The sequence below is a fragment of the Ambystoma mexicanum genome, chromosome 4q (genome assembly GCF_040938575.1).
Source record: "Ambystoma mexicanum isolate Mex_15411 chromosome 4q, UKY_AmexF1_1, whole genome shotgun sequence".
Classification (NCBI taxonomy): Eukaryota; Metazoa; Chordata; class Amphibia; order Caudata; family Ambystomatidae; genus Ambystoma; species Ambystoma mexicanum.
In genome coordinates this window covers 239,581,084-239,604,131 of record NC_090928.1, presented here as the reverse complement: position 1 = coordinate 239,604,131, position 23,048 = coordinate 239,581,084, and the positions used below count along the sequence as shown (strand labels likewise).

General features: G+C 42.7%; 1 protein-coding gene across 1 annotated transcript in view; it reads right to left on the bottom strand.

Moving 5' to 3' along the window:
* Positions 1-6,118: 6,118 nt before the first annotated feature.
* Positions 6,119-23,048, bottom strand: part of NANP (N-acetylneuraminic acid phosphatase) — a 173,932-nt gene continuing 157,002 nt past the window's right edge. The window contains exon 3 of the mRNA XM_069607791.1: positions 6,119-21,944. Within this exon, the coding sequence (XP_069463892.1) occupies positions 21,309-21,944 (636 nt within the window). The 3' untranslated portion in view covers positions 6,119-21,308. The remainder of the gene's footprint in view (positions 21,945-23,048) is intronic.

Sequence of the window (23,048 nt, the reverse complement as noted above, 5' to 3'; positions counted from 1 at the left end):
AGAATATTACACACGCATTCACACTCGGAAGGGAGGGTCATACTAATGCAAGGATACATAGAAAATTATTTTGCATAATCAATACATATGCACCTAATCAAAATACAGCGACGTTCTATCACTCATTATACTCTGTCCTGTCCCCGTACAGGGGTGCCTTCTGGCTCTGTGGAGGAGATTTTAATTGTATACTAGACACAGCTCTAGAGAGATCAGTACACTTACAACAACCACTCATCCAAAGCACTGAAAACGTTAGTACGAGACCTGGAGCTCCAGGAAACATGGCATTGGCTACACCAAGATAAGCAAGAATTCTCATTTTGTTCAGGAGTAGACAAAATATATACAAGAATTGACTATGGCTTTACGTGAAGGGAACATCTGGGAAGTGTAGTTGGGGCCATATATGAGGGTAGAACCCTGTCTGATCACTCCCCCATGATAGTACAGTAGGCCCCGGCGGACTGCCCAGAGCCTATCCCCACATGGAAGCTGCGAGAAGAATCACTGCGAGATAGCAGCTTTAGGGAAGACCTGAGATCACAAACAGAGCAGTTCTTTGAGCACAATCTGGGAACTGTCAAAAATACACAAATAGTGTGGGAGGCTTACAAGGTGGTCATACGGAGGGCGGCCATAGCCACAGCAGGAGGGGTTTGAAAAGACCTGGAAAACCACATATCAAGGGTAGAAGTCGAGATTAAAGAATTAGAGACTACTGACTCACTGAGTGAGAGGAAGAAAAAGAGCCCAGACTGACTACCCCTCTCTCTTCGGTCTGTCAAAAAACACTGAGTGAGAATCAGGAACATGCCCTTATAGCATTGAGACAAAAATGCATAGAGCAATGGGAAAAGCTAGGCAACTTCAACTTTGTGAAGTATACAGAAAAAAATACAGTCAAGGTGACAAGCCAGGCCGACTACAAGCCTGGTTGGTCCGGGGCTTGGACACCATAGAAGGGGTAGTAGAAATAGCAGATGAGTGCAGACACATATGGCGATCACAAATGGAGATTAATCATACCTTTAGAAATTTCTACAGCAAGCTATATGAAGATAACACGCAATGCAGGGAAACAGAAATAAAAGAAACTCTAGAAGACATAGGACTACCCACATTAAAGAAAGAACAACGAGAAATGCAAGATAGTCCCCCTCACCTTAGAAGAAATACAAGGAGTTATCACTTCACTACCCACTGAGAAAACGCCAGGTAGCAACATGCTCCCACCCGAATTTTATAAAGAATACACAGACTTATTAGCCCCACAATTACTACAGGTTCTGGAAGAGGCATACGAAACGGGTGCCCTCCAGACACGATGGAACAAGCCCTGGTACTTTCTTTCCTAAAACCAGGAAAAGATAAAAAGTTATGCAAATCCTATAGGCCAATCGCATTGATCAATCAGGACACTAAAATCCTCACAGCGGTATTGGCAGAACGGCTTAAAAAAGTAATCACTACGCTGGTCCACCCAGATCAGACATGGTATGTCCCGGGTAGGGCCACAACAGCAAACCTGAGGCGACTCCAGGCAGTCATAGATGGGACAGATCCTAGATCAGAAGGCGATAGCAGCACTTGATGCCATTAAGGCATTTGACTCTGTGCGATGGGAATGGCTGTTTGCTACTCTAGAACACTATGGGATAGGACACTGATTCACGAGATGGATCTGAATGCTTTACGCACAACCATCGGCGAGAGTCTGCACAGGTAAAAATATCTCAGACCCGTTTCCGATCCGTAGAGGCACCAAACAGGGCTGCCCGCTGTCACCCCTATTGTATATCTTAGCACTAGAACCCCTAGCAATTTACATACGAGAATCATTCATAGACACATGATTGCACATAGACAGTACCACACACATCATATCCCTCTATGCTGATGATATATTGCTGTATATGAACCACCCAGAGGACAACCTGGAGACATACTTAGAAGTGCTAGACAACTTCACACAATTATAAGGAATCTTCATAAACAAGAGCAAGTTCTGCCTGTTTCCTCAAGCAGGATGGGCAGGCAAATCAGAACACCAACTTCCCAGCCCCGACCTCTGGTGGAACCCCCACACGTTCTGCTACCTGGGCATAAATATATGTCACAACATGCAAAACACATACATCGCCAACACACTGAGGGAAAAAAAAGGCCTAGACGCATCCATAAAACTCTGGGAGAAACTCCCCCTGTCAGTGATGGGACGGATATCGCTGATAAAAATGATAGCCATTCCCAGACTATTATACCATTTAATAAATGTACCATATCTTATACCAAAGACATTTGCCGAGAAAAATCATTGAACTTTTTTGGGGGGGTTAGAAAAATATATAAATTGGTTGTGGGTGTTCGGGAATATATAAAAGATTAAAGGGGATGGGGGTTTAAGGGGTAACCCCCCCCCACCAAAAATAAAATTTGATTAGAGTTTTTTCATAAAAAAATCTGCGGTAAAAAACCCAGGGAAAAAAAGATCCCGCAATGAAATTACATGGAACCGCAGGGCCGATACTAGAATACCAAGACATGGTCGAATCCCACGATCTGTACCGTGGTCAATACATAACCTATGCAAGACTCGCCAGTCAACTGAAAAGTAGATGGCCATCCCCAATGGCCCTGCAAACTGAGAACCCGGTGTTAGGCCTGCTGCACGATATCACTGAAGGTGGACATATGGTATCCAGGTTATATCAAATGCTCTTAAAGGAAGTGCCCAAAGACCTATCCAAAGGGAAACAGGCGTGGGAAGCGGAAATCGGGAACGAAATCACAGATAAAGAATGGACCAAAGCGAAACTGTATCCAAAAAAAGATATCCAGATACACCAGGCTGAAACAACTGCAGCTCTACATACTTCACAGAGCATACCTGACCCCGAAAAGGATAACATACTTTCCAGGAGCAGGCACACAGAGCTGCCCAAAATGCGGGGTCGAGAAAGCAGACATGGGTCACATGTTCTGGCTATGCCCAGTAATCCATCAGTATTGGCAAGACAGAGCAGCGTCTGCATGAAAATGGGATAAAGGGCCAAGATTTGACAGCCGAAGCTTGCCTCTTAGGCCTATGCAAATATCCAAACAAGAACAGAGCAATGAAAAGGATTATAGACCTGGCGTGGGCGTTGGCCAAAAGGCGAATAGCAATGAAGTGAAAAGCCAGAGAAGCAACGAACGTGTAAACGTGGTGCAAAGATCTAAAAAGGTGGACAACAGCGGAAACAGAGGTGTGGTAGGAAGAGGAGGAAGAGAAAGCTCTGCAGACATTACATCATGGAATGCGCTAGTACAAACATTATACACCTCACCAGACGACAAACCCCCCTGAACATACCACCTGACAAGAAGATACACACAGAACACCAGAGAGTCACAAAGTGCCCAACGATTGATAATAAACGTCATCCTTAAAGACAGTTCGACCTAGATTTTGTAACTCCAGGAAATATGGTCTCGTGGCATGGTTACGGTTTAAAGTTGGGGTTAGGGAGGGTACTGAAGGGAAGGCGGGAACAAAGAACCAACAGATGTGAAACATATGAAAAATGATCTATGTTTTAATTGTAAATGTAAAACTTTAATAAAACAAAAAAATCAAAAAGAACAATGTTACTTTCTTCATCTTTGACAAAGTTTTTACTTGTGTTGAGTCTGGTTAAGCCACATATTATGGAACATATTACATATGTGGGTGAATGCTTATTCTTGGTTGGCATGAAGTTGTTATATGGGTTAGGTCCTAACTGCTAGTAGACATTCTGTTAAATTCCCCTCAGCTCATACACGTAGAAGGGAATCTGGTGGGAGAGTTTCTTTGATGGCCTGGGATATAGCGTGCCCACATTGGGCGTTATGCTGAATAGAGATAGGCTCTTAACACCGTCCCCCCACTAGCCACCATCTTGGCCTCCAAAGGGGGCATGTGCACTCTCGTTCAATGAAAATATACCACATTTATTCCAGATTATGGTGACAAGATCACCAATAACCTTTCCTACATTTGCAAAACTATGGCCACTCTCCACCAAGACAATTCCTCTGGACGGTCTCTGATGTCCTGGCTAACAGGCACCAGTGGTTCTCTAGGAGCCCAGAGCTCGCAAAATCTCCTTGCCCATTCGCATAGGCGAGGAGATTTATTAAGGACAAGTAACATTTGCAATGTACTTCTCCTTGTAGGCGAGTAAGTTGATGTAAAATCATTTGACGTTTAATAATAGCCTGGCACTTAAGGGGTTAATACAAACAAAGTTTGTTTGCATTAAATGGAAAATAGGCCTAAGCATGCCTGGCTGGCAACTCTGTGGCAGCATTGCTTGAGAAATGAAGTGATTATGGCATGTACATGAAGCAGAACGTTTAGACACTAGTTATGCAGCGCCTGATGTTCCAGCACAGCTTGTTCACCGAAGATACCCCGTCTGTACCCCGTTGGGCGCGCCAGCAGCATACAGGGACCCATTGGGCGGTATGTTTCAGCATGGGTGTGAGGAGGAGACAATGCGATTAGGTAACGGTCATGTTTATGTGTTCTTATGTACTTGGATTCACGCAAGCCATTGCTCATCTGCTCTTGAATGGGGCAGAGGCAGACTACAAATACAGCACAACAAAGCATAATAAAAGTCACAGGTAAGCAAAAAATAAATGCAGCACATTTAAACAAATGAACCGAAGACACCCAACCACAAAAACAACTAAGCACAACCCTTCTAAAACACAAGTGATTGGTAACACGTCGTTCAGAAAACACACGCCCACACGTCCTACCGAAACAAGCGTAGAGATTAAAGATAATCCCATATATACCATAATAATGACAATAAAGATGTCGAGCAGTCAGTTTCCAGTGGGTTTTGACCATTGCTAAGGGACTAAGTCTTCCGCAAAGGGAGTATGTGCTGATTACCCAAAATCAATTTATTAAGGCAGCTGACCTTGAAAACATTCCCAAATTCCCAGAATACGACCCATGAAAAGTTATGATATGATAGGTTGTTTATAACGCGCTTAATACCCAGAGGTTTCTAAGCGCAGACCCGGGGATCGAACCTGTGTTGCTCCGTGTCGTCTTGCTTCCCGAGGCTGTTACAAGTTGTGACAATGCAAAACACTCATGGTATGCAGCATCCCCCATCCCACTATTACTGTGACACACACAACTCTGCCAGTGCATCTCCACATGGACATGACCCTCAACCCTGACTTGTCACGTATCCTGCTATTCCAATACTGGGCCTTTTACCCAGCACTACCACTGCACCTCACCCCCTAATGTTATCTGCACACAACTCTTGATGAACTTGAGCCCTGACCAAGAACATATGCTGCTACATATATGTAGATATGCCAAAGTAGATCAATCCTGGCATGTATCACCCCTATTATTCGCACATACATGCAACTCTGCCAATGCACCTCATACCTGGCCTACATTTGCCCCTCCTATTCCAGTACTACGACCCACACACAGCTCTACCACTGAACCTCGATCTAAACTTGCAGCATCCCCTCCAATTACAGGACTGTTAACGATACACCTCTGCTGATGTATCTCAATCCTGAAGTCACATTCAGCTATTGCAGCACTGGGATCCATATATAGCTTTGCTGATGTAATTCCATTCTTAACTATACAACTCCCTGATATTCCAGTGTTAGCATGCAATGTGGCCCTGTCATCACACGTCAATCCTAACCTTTAAAGGCCCCTGCTTTTGCACCAGGCAGCCACACAGATCTCTGCCAATGCACCTCAATCCTGGCCGGCACCTTCCTTAAGCACCTCCCTTGAGAGTCAAGCTTGTCTCAAGAGCCTACCTCCCTACTAACCCACCCACATCCTATGGCTTGCAGTGATTGGCTATGCCTGTACTCTCATATGCAATAATTATTCCAGCTAAAACACACCGCAGAGTTCCGAAGTTGATCTGCTGCCGCTGCCTTGCTTCTTCTAAATTAAGTCGTTTATTACTTAAGCAGCTTAAACCTTTTCCCGCCAAAGACCTGTGATTCTCAGCAGCCAGTGCATAATTATGATACATTCAAATACACGTGTGTGCTTGTGCGCTTGTGCAATGACTTTAACACTCCAAAATAGATTCATAATTTCTTTATACAAAATTATTGTAATTACAATTTATTAATTGATTGACTGTTTCACTGTTGCCGACATGTGTTTCGACATTCTGGTCGTTTTGAAGACTTTGCTATATACAGTCAATTCACAGAATTAATTTATTTTAAATTAAACAATTCTATATCTTTCCTACTCTGCTATTCAATTTATTGTTAAAGTTTCAATTAATATGTTGGAAACAATACATCACCATAAATATTCCAATTTCTTCATAATCAATGAAAGATTGCAATTCACCAAATCGTCGAGTTAGAAGAGTAGCTCACCCACATGTGTGTTGTAATTGCCATTTAGGGCAACTAATAATAATTACAAATTGTTCGGTTTGAAATATTTTTAGATACATGTACTTGGTAAAATTGGTTGTGATGTGTGCCACACCGTGTTAGTAACACCAATACCATTTGGTGTACTATCCAATTAGAGTATCTAATTTCAACTCACCATGAATGTCTTTTTCATCTGTCTTCCTAATGAATTATATAGGTTCTTAATTTTGTATAATCAATTCTTGAGTAAGAGTGGTCCAATAAATAAAGATTTATATTGAATTAATTATATTGCAAAGCATTTTAGTTGTTCTCACCTAATGTTCAAATCGTAAGAAGGTATAAACATAAGTCTTGATGCATAAGTCTTGTTGCATCAAGTTGATTGTATTAATTGTCCCATTGATCTCCATCAGCGTCTATGTATAAGTAAAATATATAAATAAAATATTTTGACATAATAGCTGATAATAGTTTACCGTTTTATGGTCTGGATACCCAAATACTAGTGCATGTCTTACCTTAATAATGTTGCAATCCTCCCAAAACTGAGTGTAGTACTGTTCAGGTAGCAGCCTTTCACCTAGCAGTATCCTGCAATCGCCAGTTTGAGTGTGATTTTATAATCGCATCATCATGATGCAGCATGACGTGTGTGCCCGCAGGTCTGTCTTCACTTACAGTTGGAAGTTATGGCAGCAAGTGCAACATTTTAAATATTTGCTCTAATGCTCATCATGATCAGTATTAGTCTTGTTGTATGTGTCAATAAACTCTAACTCAATTAGGGTCCACATCATCCTGATACTGCATGATGTGTATAATTTCAAGTCTGTCTTCATTTCCATTTGGAAGTTACGGCAGCAGATGCGACATTTTTAAACGTTAAACCTAATGCTCCTCATGTTTTATATTAATACTGTTAGATCTTTTGATGTATCTAAACTCAGTTTGGATTCACAACATCATGACACGGCATGTGTGTGAGTCCAAGTCTATCTTCACTCGCAGTTGGAAGTTTTGGCAGCGCATACAAATTGTCCCTGAATGTTGTTTGTGAAGTTCCTCATGAAACCTATTGGTCTTATTATATACATCAATAAATTAAGAATAAATTACAATGTATAGTATACAATATGCTGTGTGTGAGTTTTCCTTCACATTATGTGATTAAAGTTTTCAGAATACATAGCAATGTTTCTATCCCACTTTCTATAGAAATTCCCTTTTTATTGTGCGTAGTCGCATTTTTGGTGTTAATTTTAAATGTTCTAGTATTCAAATCAGTAAGTGAAAATTCAATAGTAATCATCACACGGTTTGGGTGAGCAACTGATCTTTTTCCAGGTTTTGTACAGCAAAACCTTGTATCACACAGTCCCCAAAGGTAGTTCTAAATATTACAATTAGGTGTATGCCTAGACTGAATCTACTGTTAACACTTTACAAAATTCAAATACATGTTACTCCTTCACGCAAGAACATTCATCTCATGTTCTCACAGATAGTTCTAAATATTACAATTTGAACATTATCAAAACTGAGTACAGTGGTAGCACTTCACAGAATTCAAATACATGTTCCTTCTTCATAAGAAAACATTCATCTCATGGTCACAATTTGAACCGTTTTAAACACATCGCAATTTACAAATCATTTTAGATTCTGCCCGTCTCAACATCAGGTTCTGATCTCCCCCGGGGTACTACTTTGTAGTTTACTTAATCCAATAAAGGGGATATGGTCTTTGTTACACATTTTATGACATTCCTGCCAATTGTTTGACAAAAGTAGTCTAATGTCTTGTGATTTCAAACTTGCCAAATGTTCACGTATACAAATCTGTAACTCCCGGATTGTACTCCAGACCTAGATTTTGCTGCACACACAGATAATCGCATACACCACATGTTTGGTTCTGCAATGAATACGGTGAAAAAATGGGGATAGCCATACCATCATTATTTCCTGGTATCTGAATGTGCATACTTGCACCTACTGCAATTACCACATTTGTAAAAAAAAACTTGAGTGCGTGGATTCATCGATGTACACGTCCCCAAAATGTGTTTAAGGAAGGAGGGACTTAATTTGCTTTCTATATACTCAATTCAGTCATTATCCATCCTTAAAAGATGCCAGTGTTTGTTCACTATTTTAAATAACAGATTGCGGTCTTCTGAAAATCTGGTGACTAAACTCACCTGACCATACTCTTCAGTCTTTGTTGACAATTTCGGTTTTAACATGTCATTTCTATCATTTTTCTGACCTTACTGCATGCTGCAGAAATGCATTCTTTGCTATATCCTCTTGCATTAAATCTCTCGCTTAACACAACACATTCTTACTCAAAGTCTTTAGTTATTAAACTAGTTACTGCGAGCAAGTGAACATTCTCCAGTGGGGATATTGCAAATAGTGGATTTTGTGTGGCAGCTTGAAGCAAAAAGGGTGGAGTTGACTTCCTTTGAAAGTTTTTATTTCAATTTTGCCATCTTAAATATATATGTTGAAGTCGAGAAAATCTATATTCGTTTTGTCACCGTGTCCTGTGAATTCCAATTCAAAGCTAGTGTCATTAAGAATTGTTGAAAAGTATCTGAAGTTCCTTTCCAGATTATAATAATATCTATGAATCGTTTCCACATGATGATTTGGTGTTTGAAGCTCAAATTGTACGCAACATGGGTGTGTTGATAATGTCCCATGAATAAGTTTGCTAGTGATGGGGCATATTTTGCACCCATCGCTACCCCCTTGGTCTGTAGATAATAATTCTGGTCAAATAAAGTTATTATTCAATGTGAACCATCACAATTCCTTGCCCATTTCTATGTGTTGCCTGTTAGATGCAGAAAATTGTGCATAAGTGAAATCTATCACTCTGATTGCCAATCCATGGTCTATTGAGGTGTATAATGCTTTTCCATCCAGGGTTCCTAATATATAATAAGGTTTCCAAATGATGGTGGCTAAAATCTGCAAGACATGTGTCGAGGCTCTGATGTAAGAGGCTAGTTGATCCACTTGTTGTTTTATTTGAGTATCTATCTATGAAGATAAGCCTTCCGTGGCCCAGCCAATCCTGATAACTATTGGTCTAACGTCTTGCAATTTGTCAATTATTTTGTGAATTTTGGGGAGAAAATGTATACCAGGATCTTTTATATTAAGAAAAGCTCTCTCAAGATTGGCCAATAGTCCTTTGCTATGCCATTTAGAAATAAGTTCTGTCATATGTTTCACTACTTAGGATTAGATGTTAGCTTTCTGTAACATCCAGGTGTTGCTAAATGTAAAAGTCCCATTTGAATATAATCATTTCTATTGAGGATCATGACAGCTCCACCTTTGTCTGCCTCTTTAATTACCAATGTATCAGTGCTTGCTAGATTTTGTAAGGCTTCATTCTCTTCAAAGTCTAGGTTATGTCTCCTGTATTAAGGTTTAGTTCTATCCATATGCCCATGAATATCATCAACCACTGCTTTATGAAATGTTTCTATAACACTTTCAGTAGTCATTCGTGGGCTAAATTTAGACCTAGGTTTGAGTTCTTCCATTTCTATATTTTTTCGGATGTATACCCAATTACTCACAAATCTGATCCCGTGTTTTTTCGGATTCATTTTCCGAGGATAAAAGGAGATATGTGTTCTCTATATCTGAAATAGTTAAACTACTAGATGGTGTAACCTGTTCTGGTGTTTCAAACATACGTACTCTGATGAAAGAAGTTTTTCAACCATGTTTTCTAATAAACTTGTAAAGGCCTATCTGGAAATAAATGAAATTCGCTTTAGTAGTTGGGGCAAATGAGAAACCTCTGTTGAGCACAGATTCCTCTGCTGTTGTAAGAACTATTTCAGATAAATTAATTATTAAGTTCTGCTTGGGTTTTTTAATGTTTGTTTTCGAGTTCCCGTCATTCTTTGTGTTTGATTTAAATTTCCACCTGTTGCTCCGTCTTCCTCGTCTTCGCCGCCTGATGTTGTTGGTATTGATATGGAATACATTACTCACCGTAATTGTATTTCTGATGCTTGTATCTGCTTAGATTCACATGCTGTGCATAGGCTGACATCTAGTGGAAGCTGCAGAGTATTACTGTTTGTTTTTTTCGAAACTCGAAAATGGGCGTCGACACAGGGCGTGCCAGTAATACTATCCCTAGTGTGACGTCCACTTTCCCCATTATCCCTCACTCGTTTAGGACCCTCAGATTGTATTTTTTCTGACATGAGGTAGCACGAGGAGTAGCGCGAGTACAGATAATCCAAGCAGATAGATAGATAAGACAACAAGCATCCATGCGCCTTCTCTCAGAGGGGAGGAAGGGTGCGTCGCATGTGAATCTAAGCAGATAAAAGCATCAGAAATACGATTACGGTGAGTAATGAATCCCTTCTGAGGTTTGTGGAATCAGCTTAGATCACATGCTGTGCATAGATTAGCGAGCAGTGTTAGAAGAAGGAGGTGGGATGTGAGAAGGGTCATGAGCAAATAAATGTCTTAGAACTGCTTGTCCCACTTGAGTATCTGTCTTGGAATGGGTGTCAATGTAGAAGTGCTGAGTAAAGGTGTGAATAGAGCTCCAATTAGCTGCTTTGCAAATGGTGTCAAGGGGTACATTTGCGATGAAAGCCAGAGTGGCCCCAATGCCTCTTGTAGAGTGGGCTCTTGGCGTGAAAGGCAACGTTTTTTCAGAAAGGGAGTAACACAGCTGGATACAGTTAACAATCCACTTAGAGATGGCACCTTTAGAGACGCGAGCTCCCTCTTTGCCTGTTGCTACGGTGACAAACAGTTGGTCTGTTTTCCTTAGCGGTCTGGTTTTGTTTACATAGTATAGGACGGCCCTACGCACATCTAGAGTGTGTAGTTTCACCTCAGCCGAGCTTTGAGGGTCTTGGAAGAAAGCCGGAAGCTCGATGGACTGGTTCACGTGAATTTTAGAAATAAACTTTGGTTAGAACACAGGGTGTGTACGTAAAACCAGTTTATCTTTATGAACCGTAAAGAAAGGATCCTGCACTGACAGAGCCTGAATTTCACTGACCCTTCTTATAGCTGTAATTGCTACTAAGAAGGCCGTTTTATAAGTCAGGTGTTTGAGACTACTTTTATGCATGGGCTCGAAAGGGGGGCCCATGAGTTTAGGTAGCACCACATTAAGGTCCCATCCTGGTGCTGGGTTAGAAATTGGAGGGTGAAGTCTCTTTACTCCTTCCATGAAGGCTTTAACCACTGGAACTTTCCACCACAAAACCTTGTTATGGGAGGTGGTGTATGCTGACAGAGCTGCCAGGTGTACCTTCAGTGAATTAAAAACTAACCCTGCGTCCAGCAGGTGGAGCATGTATGTGACAATTGTGGAAGGAGTGCAATCAACTGGGTTGATTTGCTTATTCTGGCACCAGATAACGAATATTTTCCATTTGTCAAAGTAGCAGTGCCTCGTGTTTGGCTTCCTAGATTCTCTTAGGATGTCCATACATCTCTGTGGTAAATTGAGATGTCCAAACTCTATGACCTCAGGAGCCATGCTGCCAGCTTCATTGAGTTGGGTTGAGGATGCACTTTCTGACCTTGGTGTTGGGACAGTAGGTTGTGCCAGCCCGGGAGTTTGATGGGTTCGCACACCGCTAGTCTGCATAAGTGTGGGAACCACGGTTGTCTCGCCCACATGGGAGCAACTAGGACGAGCGTCATCGATTCTCTGTTCATCTTGTTGACCACCTTCTTGATTAGAGGTGTTGGTGGAAAATTGTACGCAAACATCCCTGACCAGTTCATCCACAGGGCGTTCCCCCTGGGAGCCTGGCTGGGGGAACCTGGATGCGAATCCTGGGCACTGTCTGTTTTCGCTTGTGAAAAATAGGTCTATAGTGGGGAAACCCCACTGAGAGAAGATATCTTCTACGATTTCTCTGTGTAGACACCATTCGTGTTTCTCTGGGAGGGGATCTCTGCTCAAGGCGTCCGCCAGAGAATTGAGATCCACTGGAACATGTTGTGATGACAGGAAGATGTTCCGTCTGAGTGCCCATATCCAAATTTTCTGGGCAAGCTTGGACAGATTTGGCGAACGAGTCCCCCCTTGCTTGTTCAGGTCAAACATGGCTGTAGTGCTGTCCGTCCGGATCTGCACTGACAGGTTCAATAGGTAGGGCTCGAACGCTTGGAGCACTCTGAATACTGCCAGAAGCTCCAACAGGTTGATATGATTCTTGGCCACCGAGTGAGACCAGAGACCCTGAGCTGTGTGGTGGAGATGGTGTGCACCCCACCCTGACATGCATCCATCCGTTGTGACCACCGCCTGTATCTCGGGATCGTAAAAGGGTTTCCCCTTGGACAGATTTTCTCTTGTCCACTAGTGAAGGCTTTGTACCAGTGTTGGTGAAACGACCACTAGATCGTCCCACTGACCACTTGCCTGAGACCACTGTTTCGCCAACCATTCCTGCATGGGATGCATGCGCAAGCGCGTGTGGGGGACCAGGTAAACACATGACGCCATCATGCCCAGCAAACTCATTGCTTTGCGTACCGTTATCTGGCGACCGACCTGATATTGCGGAATTTGCAGCAATATATTCCGAATTCTTTCCTCTGATGGAAAGGCCAACCCCTCTTGTGTGTTTAGGACAGCTCTTAGGAACTGTTTGGAGGCGCTTGGCACCAGACTTGACTTTTTCTCGTTTATGGAGAAACCTAATTTGAAGAGGAGGTCGATCGTTCTTTGAATGTTTGTTCTGCAAATTACTGGGGTCTCCCCCGTGATGAGCCAGTTGTCCAGGTAAGGGTACACTGGGATTGCCTCCCTGCGTAGGTGTGCCGCCGCCACCACCAGTACCTTGGTGAATACCCTTGGAGCCGAGGGTATCCCGAAGAGCAGTACCTTGAATTGGTAGTGCTGACTGTCCACCTTGAAGCGCAAGTATCTTCTGTGCGCTGGGAACATGAAAATATGAAAATAGGCATCTTTCACGTCCAATCTTGCCATGTAATCCCCCTTTTTTAGGAGGGGGATTACCTCTTGGAGAGTAGTCATGCGAAACTTTTGGGGCTTGACATACTTGTTTGCAGGCCCTAAATCCAATACTGGGCGCATTGTCAAATCTTTTTTTGGCACAAGGAAGTAAGTTGAATAAATACCCTTGTTTACCTGCTGTCCTGGGACGAGTTCTATCGCGTCCTTTGCTAGAAGATTGGCGATCTCTTCGAGGAGGATCTGCTGGTGGTCTAATGAGTGTACTTTTTGTCGTGGAGGGTGGTTTCGGGGGCGCTCCAACAGTTCTATGCAGTATCCTGCGGATACTGTGGACAGCACCCATCTGTCTGATGTGATCCCTTCCCAAGCTTGGGTGAAGTTGGAAATGCGTCCCCCTAATGTGGATGCATGAGAAGGGACCCTGAACGGAACGTCACTGTTTTGGGGGGAGGCGTGCTGCCGCCTGTACTGGGGCTGCCTCTACCCTTACCACGACCTCTTTTGTTACCCCTGCCATAACCCTGGGTAGACTGCTGGTTGTTGTTCCATGGTGTACCCTGGCCCTGGGAATAGTTGGAGCCTCTCTGGGAATTTTGGCCGTGTGGGCGATGAAAATTGCCATTCCCCCTTTCATTCGGGGTTTTGTTGGTTAATTGGCCCAGGGATTTAAGAGTCTCGTACTCATCCTTGGCATTTTTTAGCGCATCCTCTACCGCCTTGCCAAACAGTAGATCAGGCTCCACCGGTTTGTCTATTAACGATGCTTGGGTCTCGGGTTTGAACCCAGATTGCCTTAACCAAGCATGTCTTTTGATAACAGTGCTCTCTGCTATCAATCTGCTGGCGTTATCCGCGGCATCAAAGGTTGCTTTTAAGATGCAACCGGACACGGCTCTTCCCTCCGACGCAACCCTTGCCAACTGGCTTTTTAAGGGCTCTGAGGCGGAGTCGATGAGTGCCACAACTTCTTCCCACTGGTGGCAGTTGTAACTCGCCAGTAGGGTGGTGGAGTTGGCAATCCTTGCCTGGTAGGCGGAAGTGGAGGCTACTTTCCTACCCAAACCATAAATCTTTTTGCTCTCCTTGTCGGGAGGAGCTTCAGACGATGATAGGGGCGTTCCCGCCCTCTTTCAGGTGTTTGTCACTACCAGGGAGTCCGGTTTAAGATGCCCCCTTATGTACAGCAGGTCTGATTGGGCTGTCCTGAATAGTTTTTCGATCCTGGGGTTTACCGCCCTGGTGAGGTTAGGATTTACAAGGGAAGGGTCTATTCTCCTTTGTATAGATTTGAGGATAGGGATGGCCTGGGCAACAGGTCTCCTTTCTCCCACTAATTCTTCGGCGAAGTCCCTCTCTTCCTGTGCTCTCTGGGTGTCAATGTGGAAGTGTTCTGCCGCTCTGGACAAAACTTCCTTCAAGAGAGGTTGGTTGTCGACAGGGGAGTTGGTAACCGGGGGTTCTTTGTCTACTGGGGAGTCTACCCTGTAAGTTTCTGGGTCGTCCTCGTCCTCCCCTTGGTCCTCGTCATCCCCATAGTAGCCCGTCCTAGTTTGGTCTCCCAACGTGCCCAAATCTGGATCCTCAATAAAAAGTGGATACTCATTATATTGAGAGTAGGCCTGTATACAGAAAGGGTCCGAAGACCGACCTTGTGTTGGTGTTTCAACCCGCGACTTCTTACCTGGGGGTATCGAGTCCCTAGAGCCTGAGGGTGTAGCCCCGTCAGGGGTATAGGAGAGGAAGTGCTCAGGATTCTTTGCATAGAACTCTGTCTATGTTGTCACTAGACCATTCCTTAGAGCTGGGAATTACTCTTTCCTGGGAAAGTTTGCCTGTTTTATCTTGACTGGACCTATGGCCTTGTGCAGGGATCTTGGGTAAAATGACAGAAGGCTGAGACTTGTCTGTCTGTTTTTGTGGAGTAGAAGACTGTGACCTGTCCGACTACTTCTGTGGTGTAGAAGAAGGTTGAGAATGCTTCTTTTGTTGTATTCCCCCCTCCCCGTGGGTGGAAGAATGTTTTCCCTGTGTTTTCGCCCCTTCGGAGCTTTTTGACGTCTGGCGTCGAGGTTCGGGGATAGTGTTCCTATCTCTAGAGTGTGGAGGTCGGGACTCGGGAACAACCGTCACACGGTCTGCTGACGCCGCCTCCTGGAGTGCGGCCTGGGGATAGAGGTCGGCTTCGTCTTCCGACGATCGAACCTCCGTTACCTTAGGGAGCGAGGCACTTTTGGCAACAGTGGATGGCTGCCTGGAGTCATGCGGCGATCCAGATCGAGAACGCCCAGAGGACATCGATTCGGTGGACCGTTCTCTGTGTGCCTCTTTCTGAGAACTCGACGTGCGCGTCGAGTCTCGGTGGGACTTCGCGTGTTTGGTGGAAGTGCTGTGGGTAGCGCTCGTGTCGCCGGGGGTTTTCCCTAAAGCTGCCCTGCCGGACAACCTTCCGAGGTCACGGACTTGCACTTGGCAGTCTCTCGACACCACATTGCCCTCGCCGTCCGAAAGCATGGTGTCGCTGCCATCGCTGAAGGCGCCCTCCGCTGCCATGGCCTCTTGTTGACTGGCGTGGTGGGCCCAACGTTTGGTCGAACGGTCCTTAACGGTTTTCGGTTTAAACCGACTACACGCTCTGCAGTTGGCCTCGGGGTGGTCCCTCAGCAAGCAGAGGTTACACGTGGCATGTCTGTCAACCCAAGGGTACTCGCGGTTGCACTTGGGGCAGATTTGGAAAGGGGTACCCTCCATACGCACCCTGTGGCAGCGGGCTAGTGTGTGTAGGAATATATAAGAAATGCCTAATATAGTTAGAGTGTGGAGTATGTACCACCTCCCACTCTCCCTACTTGCAGGGCCAAGACCAGAGGCCTTTCAAGGCCCGGGCCGAAGCCAGTGGCCTTCCGAGGCCCAATTCCGTCATGCAGCTCTCGACGGTTGTTTTTCTTCTCCGTCGGCGTCGAGTGTCGAAGGTCGACGTCACAATAGGGATAGTATTACTGGCACACCCTGTGTCGACACCCATTTTCGAGTTTCGAAAAACAAACTAATACTCCGCAGCTTCCACTAGATGTTGGCCTATGCACAGCATGTGATCTAAGCAGATTCCACAAGCCTCAGAAACCTTGTTACAAAAGGTGTCCGAAATCTTACTGGTTTGGAATTGGTTTGTAGATTGTCTATCTTGTATCTTTTAATTTCTCCAAAAAACTTTCCCACGACTGGTAGACTCATTGCCTGTATTCATTGAATTTGAATCAGATGTTATTGAACTAGTTTGGGTTTCATTGTTGGATTCTATCTAGCTACGTGGGGATTTGATCATTTTCAATATAGTTGATCATTGATGCCTTCTCCCAATATTTATTTATTTAAAAATCTCTCCAGTCTTAAGAATATTTGTAGCACATTTTCAGATGTGATTGTACCTGTTCTAAATTGGTTGCTTGTGCTCCCTCTGGATGCTAACAATGCTGCACGATCTTCCTCCCTATCCAACAGATATTTTGCCATTTTATATTATTTTTTTTTTAACCTTTTTTGAATGCTTTCCAGAGATTTCCTGGCTTCGTCTATCCATAAAAATAACAAGATAAAGTAGGGTGGGGTAAGTATGGATAGTAGAAGCGCTTATGTACTGAGCTATTAAATGAGATAATCAATGCGTTGGATATCTGCACACCTGTGAATGTAGAGATTAACCCTCTAAATCCCTATTGGTTAATAATACATTCAAATACACTTGCACGTTTGTGCGCTTGTCCAATGATTCCAACACTCAAAAATCTATGAGTCATTTCTTTGTACAAGATTGTTGTAATTGCAATGTATTAATTGCTTGACTGTTTCACTGTTGCCGACACGTGTTTCGACATTCTGATTGTTCAAGGATTTGCTATATACAGTCAATTCATATAATGACTTTTTTTTTTAATTAAACAATTGTACCAAATACAGTAATGAAACAATAATAAACAAATATAAGTTCATCAATATTATCATTTCGTATCCCAATTTTGGCAATTTACAGAAGTTGAGAAGAGTTTGGGAGCAAATAAAATAAACACATTAAAATAATAAAGAAAAATAATAAAGAGAAAAAAGGGGTATAAATCTCTGTTAACTATATGTCTTTCCTGCTATGCTATTCAATTTACTGTTAAAGATTCAATTAATAGGTTGGAAACAATCCATCACCATAAATATTGCAATTTCTTCAGAATTAATGAAAGATTCCAATTCACCAAATGGTCAAGTTAGAAAAAGAGTTGCTCACCCACACATGTGTCATGTAATTGCAATTGAGGGCAACTAGTAATCATTACAAATTGGTCCATTTGTAATATTTTTTAGATACAGGTACTTGGTAAAATTGGTTGCGACGTGTCCTACACCATGCTAGTAACACCAATACCATGGTGTGTATTATCTAATTCGAGTATCGAATTTGAGCTCATCATGAAGGTCTTTTTCATCGGTCTTCCTAATGCATAATTATGATCCTAAACCTAGCACAGCCTTGCTATGTGCGTAATAGGGGTCATTATTACCCTCACTCATGTGTTCACCTTTTAACCATCTCGTAAAGATAAAAGGCTGAGTTGTCAAGCGTCAAGATTGGAATCTGCGGTCGGCAAGGTAGGCCCTGGGTTCTCCAGAAGGCACGTTAGCCCACTGAGGAATCTTACCATACGGTAAGGGGGAATCTTGACAGAGTGGTGTAAGGCCACTCAGCTCTTTTATGTTAAGGCTGTCAGACTTGGTGGCCAGGCATGCACCTGTTCGACAAGTTGTTGTTCACAACTTTGTATGCGGGGCAATGCAAGAAGGGAGTTCAGCAACTTGCTCCTTGCATCTTTGGGGCTGCAGTTCTCCCTTTACATGTCCATGGTTTACGTAAGGTATATACTAGTTGTATGAGCCTCTGGCTGGGGGCTCAATGGACTCACTGCAGATCCCCTATGGAGGTGATGTGCTGAATGCATCCTAGACACATAGTTATGTTTGGCACACTGATGCCGGTTCTCTACCCACTTTTCCCTTTCTCTACGATCATTATTTGAACTAAGCGTTAATGGGCCTTCACTGAGAATTACATTTCTACCATCCCACATCTGTTTGGGAAGTAGAAAGGCAAAAATATCAATTGAAAAGCTCCTGCCGAGCACCATTAAGATCTCAGGCAGTTGTGCTCATTACCTTCTGCTGGGTTTCCAGAAGGGGAGACCAGGCACAATAGAAAGGGTGATGGTCTGCCTCAGAAATTCGCACACTCTTCTGTGAAACACAAATGCACTTGCCTTTTCGGTAGTCCTTCCACCATCACACGTGCATGTATTTTTATTCTGCTGAAGGGCATGTGGTTAAAAGTTTACTTTTGGGAATCACTTGACCAACAGTGTGTGTTTTTTCCAAGTGTGTGTGTGAGAGTGTGAGAGCGCGAGTGTGTGAGTGTGTGTGTGTGTGTGTGTGTGTGCAGTCTAAGGACACAGAAGTGGAGGAAAGTGCTATTTGTATTTGGCCGTCAGTCCCTGACAGACATGACACAAGAGTCTGTGAAATAGAGAGAGAGAGGGGAACAAGTACGGGGAGAAAAGCAGGGGGCGACAGAGACAGAAAGAGAAGAAGAAAAACAGTGATAGAGCAAGAGAGACAAAGGGAGTGAACTAGAGAAAGTGAGCGAGAGTGAAGAAGTGAGGGTGGAAGAGAGATGAGAGGAGCAAGAGACATTTCTGAACACTTTTCCCTACACCTCTTTGCCAAAAGTTCTCCTGCAATCAAATGTAGGTGGGCCTTCAAACACTAGAAGTGTGTTGGTGCAGGTCGTGGGAATGTGTATATGAATATTTTTTGTCACCACTAATTTTGGGGCTACTGCATTTCTTTTAGGTTGTGTATAAAATGAAGGCACTCGACCTGCAGGACTAGTACAATCGTAAAAAATTTGCAAGGCCTGCGAGCCTCAATCTTACATAGAGTGGTATTGATTTTTATGCTCCTAGCAGGAGCATACTTTCTATTTCTCCTGGCTAAGTATCTATTCTCGGACTTGCAAAAGAAAGCTACTGGAACTCTTGTGGTTCCCTGAATGTTGCTCCTAATTGCTCACCAAGAAATATTAGAGGGTTGAGGCTAATGAGATGATCTCATAAGGGTGGCTTCTGGTGGAAAAAGAATGAAAATGCAGGTTATACAATATGTTCCGTTTCTTCATTTCAAATCAGAATGCTGCTTTATTAATCAAACCAATATAAACCAGGCCAATATAACGTTGCACTGGCTTACATCGCACTGGCCTGGTTCGATGATCAACACCATTTTGAAACTGTGAACCACTTGCACATATACAAGGGTTTCCTTTTGGCACACACATACGCGAGAAATTCTCGTTCCATGTTACTCATTGCTTTGTACTCGAAGCTAGATAAAGTTGCAGCAAATCTTTTTAAATATGACCCAGCTGCAGAATCGCAGATGAAGGCAACAACATACTTTGCCGAACCGTCACGGATAAGCTACACCAGTTCTAGCTCCTAACCACAACTGCAGCTAATTACTAGAGACATCAACCCAGGATTGGTTACTTTTGAACACGATTTGTCAAAACAAAGGCACTGCAGGATAAACACTGTCTAATATGTTTGAACATTGTTTTTCTTGATGCTGTATTGATGTCCTGGTTGTGAAAAGCCTAAAATTAGGAGGCCAAACAGTAACTTTAAATCGGAAATGGGTGTATGCATTATTTTGGTTTCATATGTTTATGTCAATGTACCATGAAGAAGATTTGCAATAACCTTTCCAGTTTTCCAAATTCACTTACATGTTTTTTTTTTTACCACGTATATGTTCAAATAATTGTTTTTTGTCTAAAATACAGCATCTTAAGAAATGGTCACGTTACTGTTCTAAAAATGTTACAAAAGAAATAAAACATGGCAATTCTAAAACTCCCAGACAGTCAGAATTTCTTATGTATGTCTTGACTAATAGTATTTGAAGCTTAGGAGGGAATTAAACACCTCGCACCAACAAATAAGATAACATGTAGGATTGATGTATGTAGAATTCTTAAGTGGCAGGACACCCTTAGTTATAGCAGTATCTTTTCGCCCACCGTCCTCCCACTTTAGGACCAGAATAGCATTTGGGCTATACTGTACAGGGCCAGGAGAAGTGAAAGACTTATGATTACTCTTTGAAGTTGTGGTGATAAGCAGGAAGCTGAAAGTGTACTGATTGCGAATGCTCTAACGAGCACCTTGGTGTACAACCCTGAAACTGGTTTCAATGTATTCAAAAGGGTATAAGAACTGCTCTGTTATGGGAGGGGCATGTTCGGGTTGGATTGTCTGTGGAAATCTGTCCTGACACTATATGCTATTTGTTTTTCTCTGCTTTGCTGTTATGAAAGACCGTTAACAATCTACCTTATTCAGAACATGTGATTGGCGATTTCTTCAACACTGAATTTCTCCCCACTTCCTCCCACCATCCACTTTTCATGTCTCAATTTGACCCAAACATTTCCACTCCAAAAAGCAAATACAAAGACAGACATTCAAAATGTGATGACTTTGCATTCAACTTTTTCTATAGGTCTTATCATGATCTTAATTAAATATTTATAAATATTACTGAAGTTAGAAACGTGCCCTAAAGCTGAAAAACAAGAACATTTTCTTATCAATTTATCTGATCATTTTGATGACCATATGCCCTAAACAACAGTTCATTAACATTATCCTTTCCTCTTTTGAAACCACTAATAAATCAACCGATTAAATGGACTCTTTGACAATTTGTGATTTTTGTCATACATATCTCACACAAACTCCAAGCTTGAAACATCATCGATAGCACTATAAATGCCCAACCTCAGTTAGGTGAGGATGTTAGGTAGGTCTAGTACAGAATGGATGGTGAAGTCCGGCAGAGGAACCAGATTTTCTTTTCTTCCCACAGGTGCTGCTTTATTGACCCAGATTGTTGCTTTTAAGCCAGCATTGAGCCCTCCCTGAATATCTGTGTCTAGATTGTCACCAACCATCACACAGTCTTGAGGTTGCACTCCAAGCAAATCACAACAGTAACGAAATATAGAAGGTGATGGCTTCTCTTCTCTGTGCTCTCCACCCACAACAATGGCATCAAAGTATGACCGACAGGCACAAGCCTCAATTTTCTCCCACTGCACATGCTTTTCACCATTAGTCAACAGAAGCAATTTCGCAATTTTCCGCAGGTCAGTGAGCAGGCACCTAGTTTCCTCAGTTAGCTTTAAATGCTGCAGTCTTGTCGATTTCCAAAGGTAATAGCACTCTGCTGCCATATTTTTACAAGTAGCGGAATGCCTGGTTTCTTCAATAGCTTCTTCCCAGTGCAGGATCCGTAGATCATCAATATTTACTGTAGAAGGATCAAACGACTCAAGAAGGAGTTTTGCATGGTACCTTTCACAAAGGAATTGTCCTTCTTCCTCATTGTACTGATAAGCATTCTTCAACAAACTTATAACCTGCAATAAAATTAAAGTTTTAAGAATCAGAGTACTAAATTGAATCTCAAAAGTACAAATAGTGACATTTTCAGCACAGAATGGCAGGAATTATCAGAATATCATATTTTTGTAGAGTAACCCATTTTATTTGCGACTACATACTCCACCATCGTGCACAATAGACACATATATGCAAAGGTAAGAAAAATATGGATAACAAAATAATGGTAATGGGTGCAAAATGTCATCTCACCTGAAAAAGTGTAACATACTGCAGTCTCAGCTGGGTAAAACTGAATGCTTACAGCAACTGGTGCAGGCAACAACTTGGCAGAGAATAAATCCAAATCAGCAAAGAAATTCCAGAAACACGCAAAGGAGAGAAAAGATTGGCAAAGAAAATAGCCCCAAGTGGAAAGTGATCAGATCACAGCATACTAGTAGCAGAAGAACAAGTTCCTTACCCATGGTAACGTACTTTCGACTGGATGTTCCTCCCATGTATTCCTTATCTTATGATATCTCCATATCCAGCTTTAACTGCTCCGGATAACAAAAAATCAGCAGGGGCGCTGCGCGTCGATGCCTGTCAACTTGATCGAGGGCCTCCTTCTCAGTGCCGACATCATTAATGGTATATAGCACGCGCAGCAACCGTTGGCTTCAGTTCTGTTTTTTTTATTTTTTTTAAACTTTGTTTTTATTGACATCACACAAAAAAAGGTAGGGTGCGCGAGCAATCCCTGCCGGCATGACATTGAACAAGTTCTGTTTTTTACGTGTATTGGTTTATCCAACGCTCGACAGCTACTCATCCAGAAAGAGCATAAGCTGCAATGCCATGGAAATTCTACTCCGTGGTAGGCTTGGAGGGGCGATGTGGAATACGTGGGAGGAAAACAAGTCGAAAGAACGTTACCATGGTAAGTAACTTGTTCTTCAAATGGATTGTGTCCTCCCACATATTACTGATTTTATGATAGATTCCCAAAGCAGCATTATGTTCTTTTGAAGGAGGGAGTCAGAATTTCCAATTTCCAATTAGAATTTAGGAGTTACTTATTGGTCTGTGTGGACAGAATGTAATACTACCTTATCAAAAATACCTTCCTCGCCTGAGGA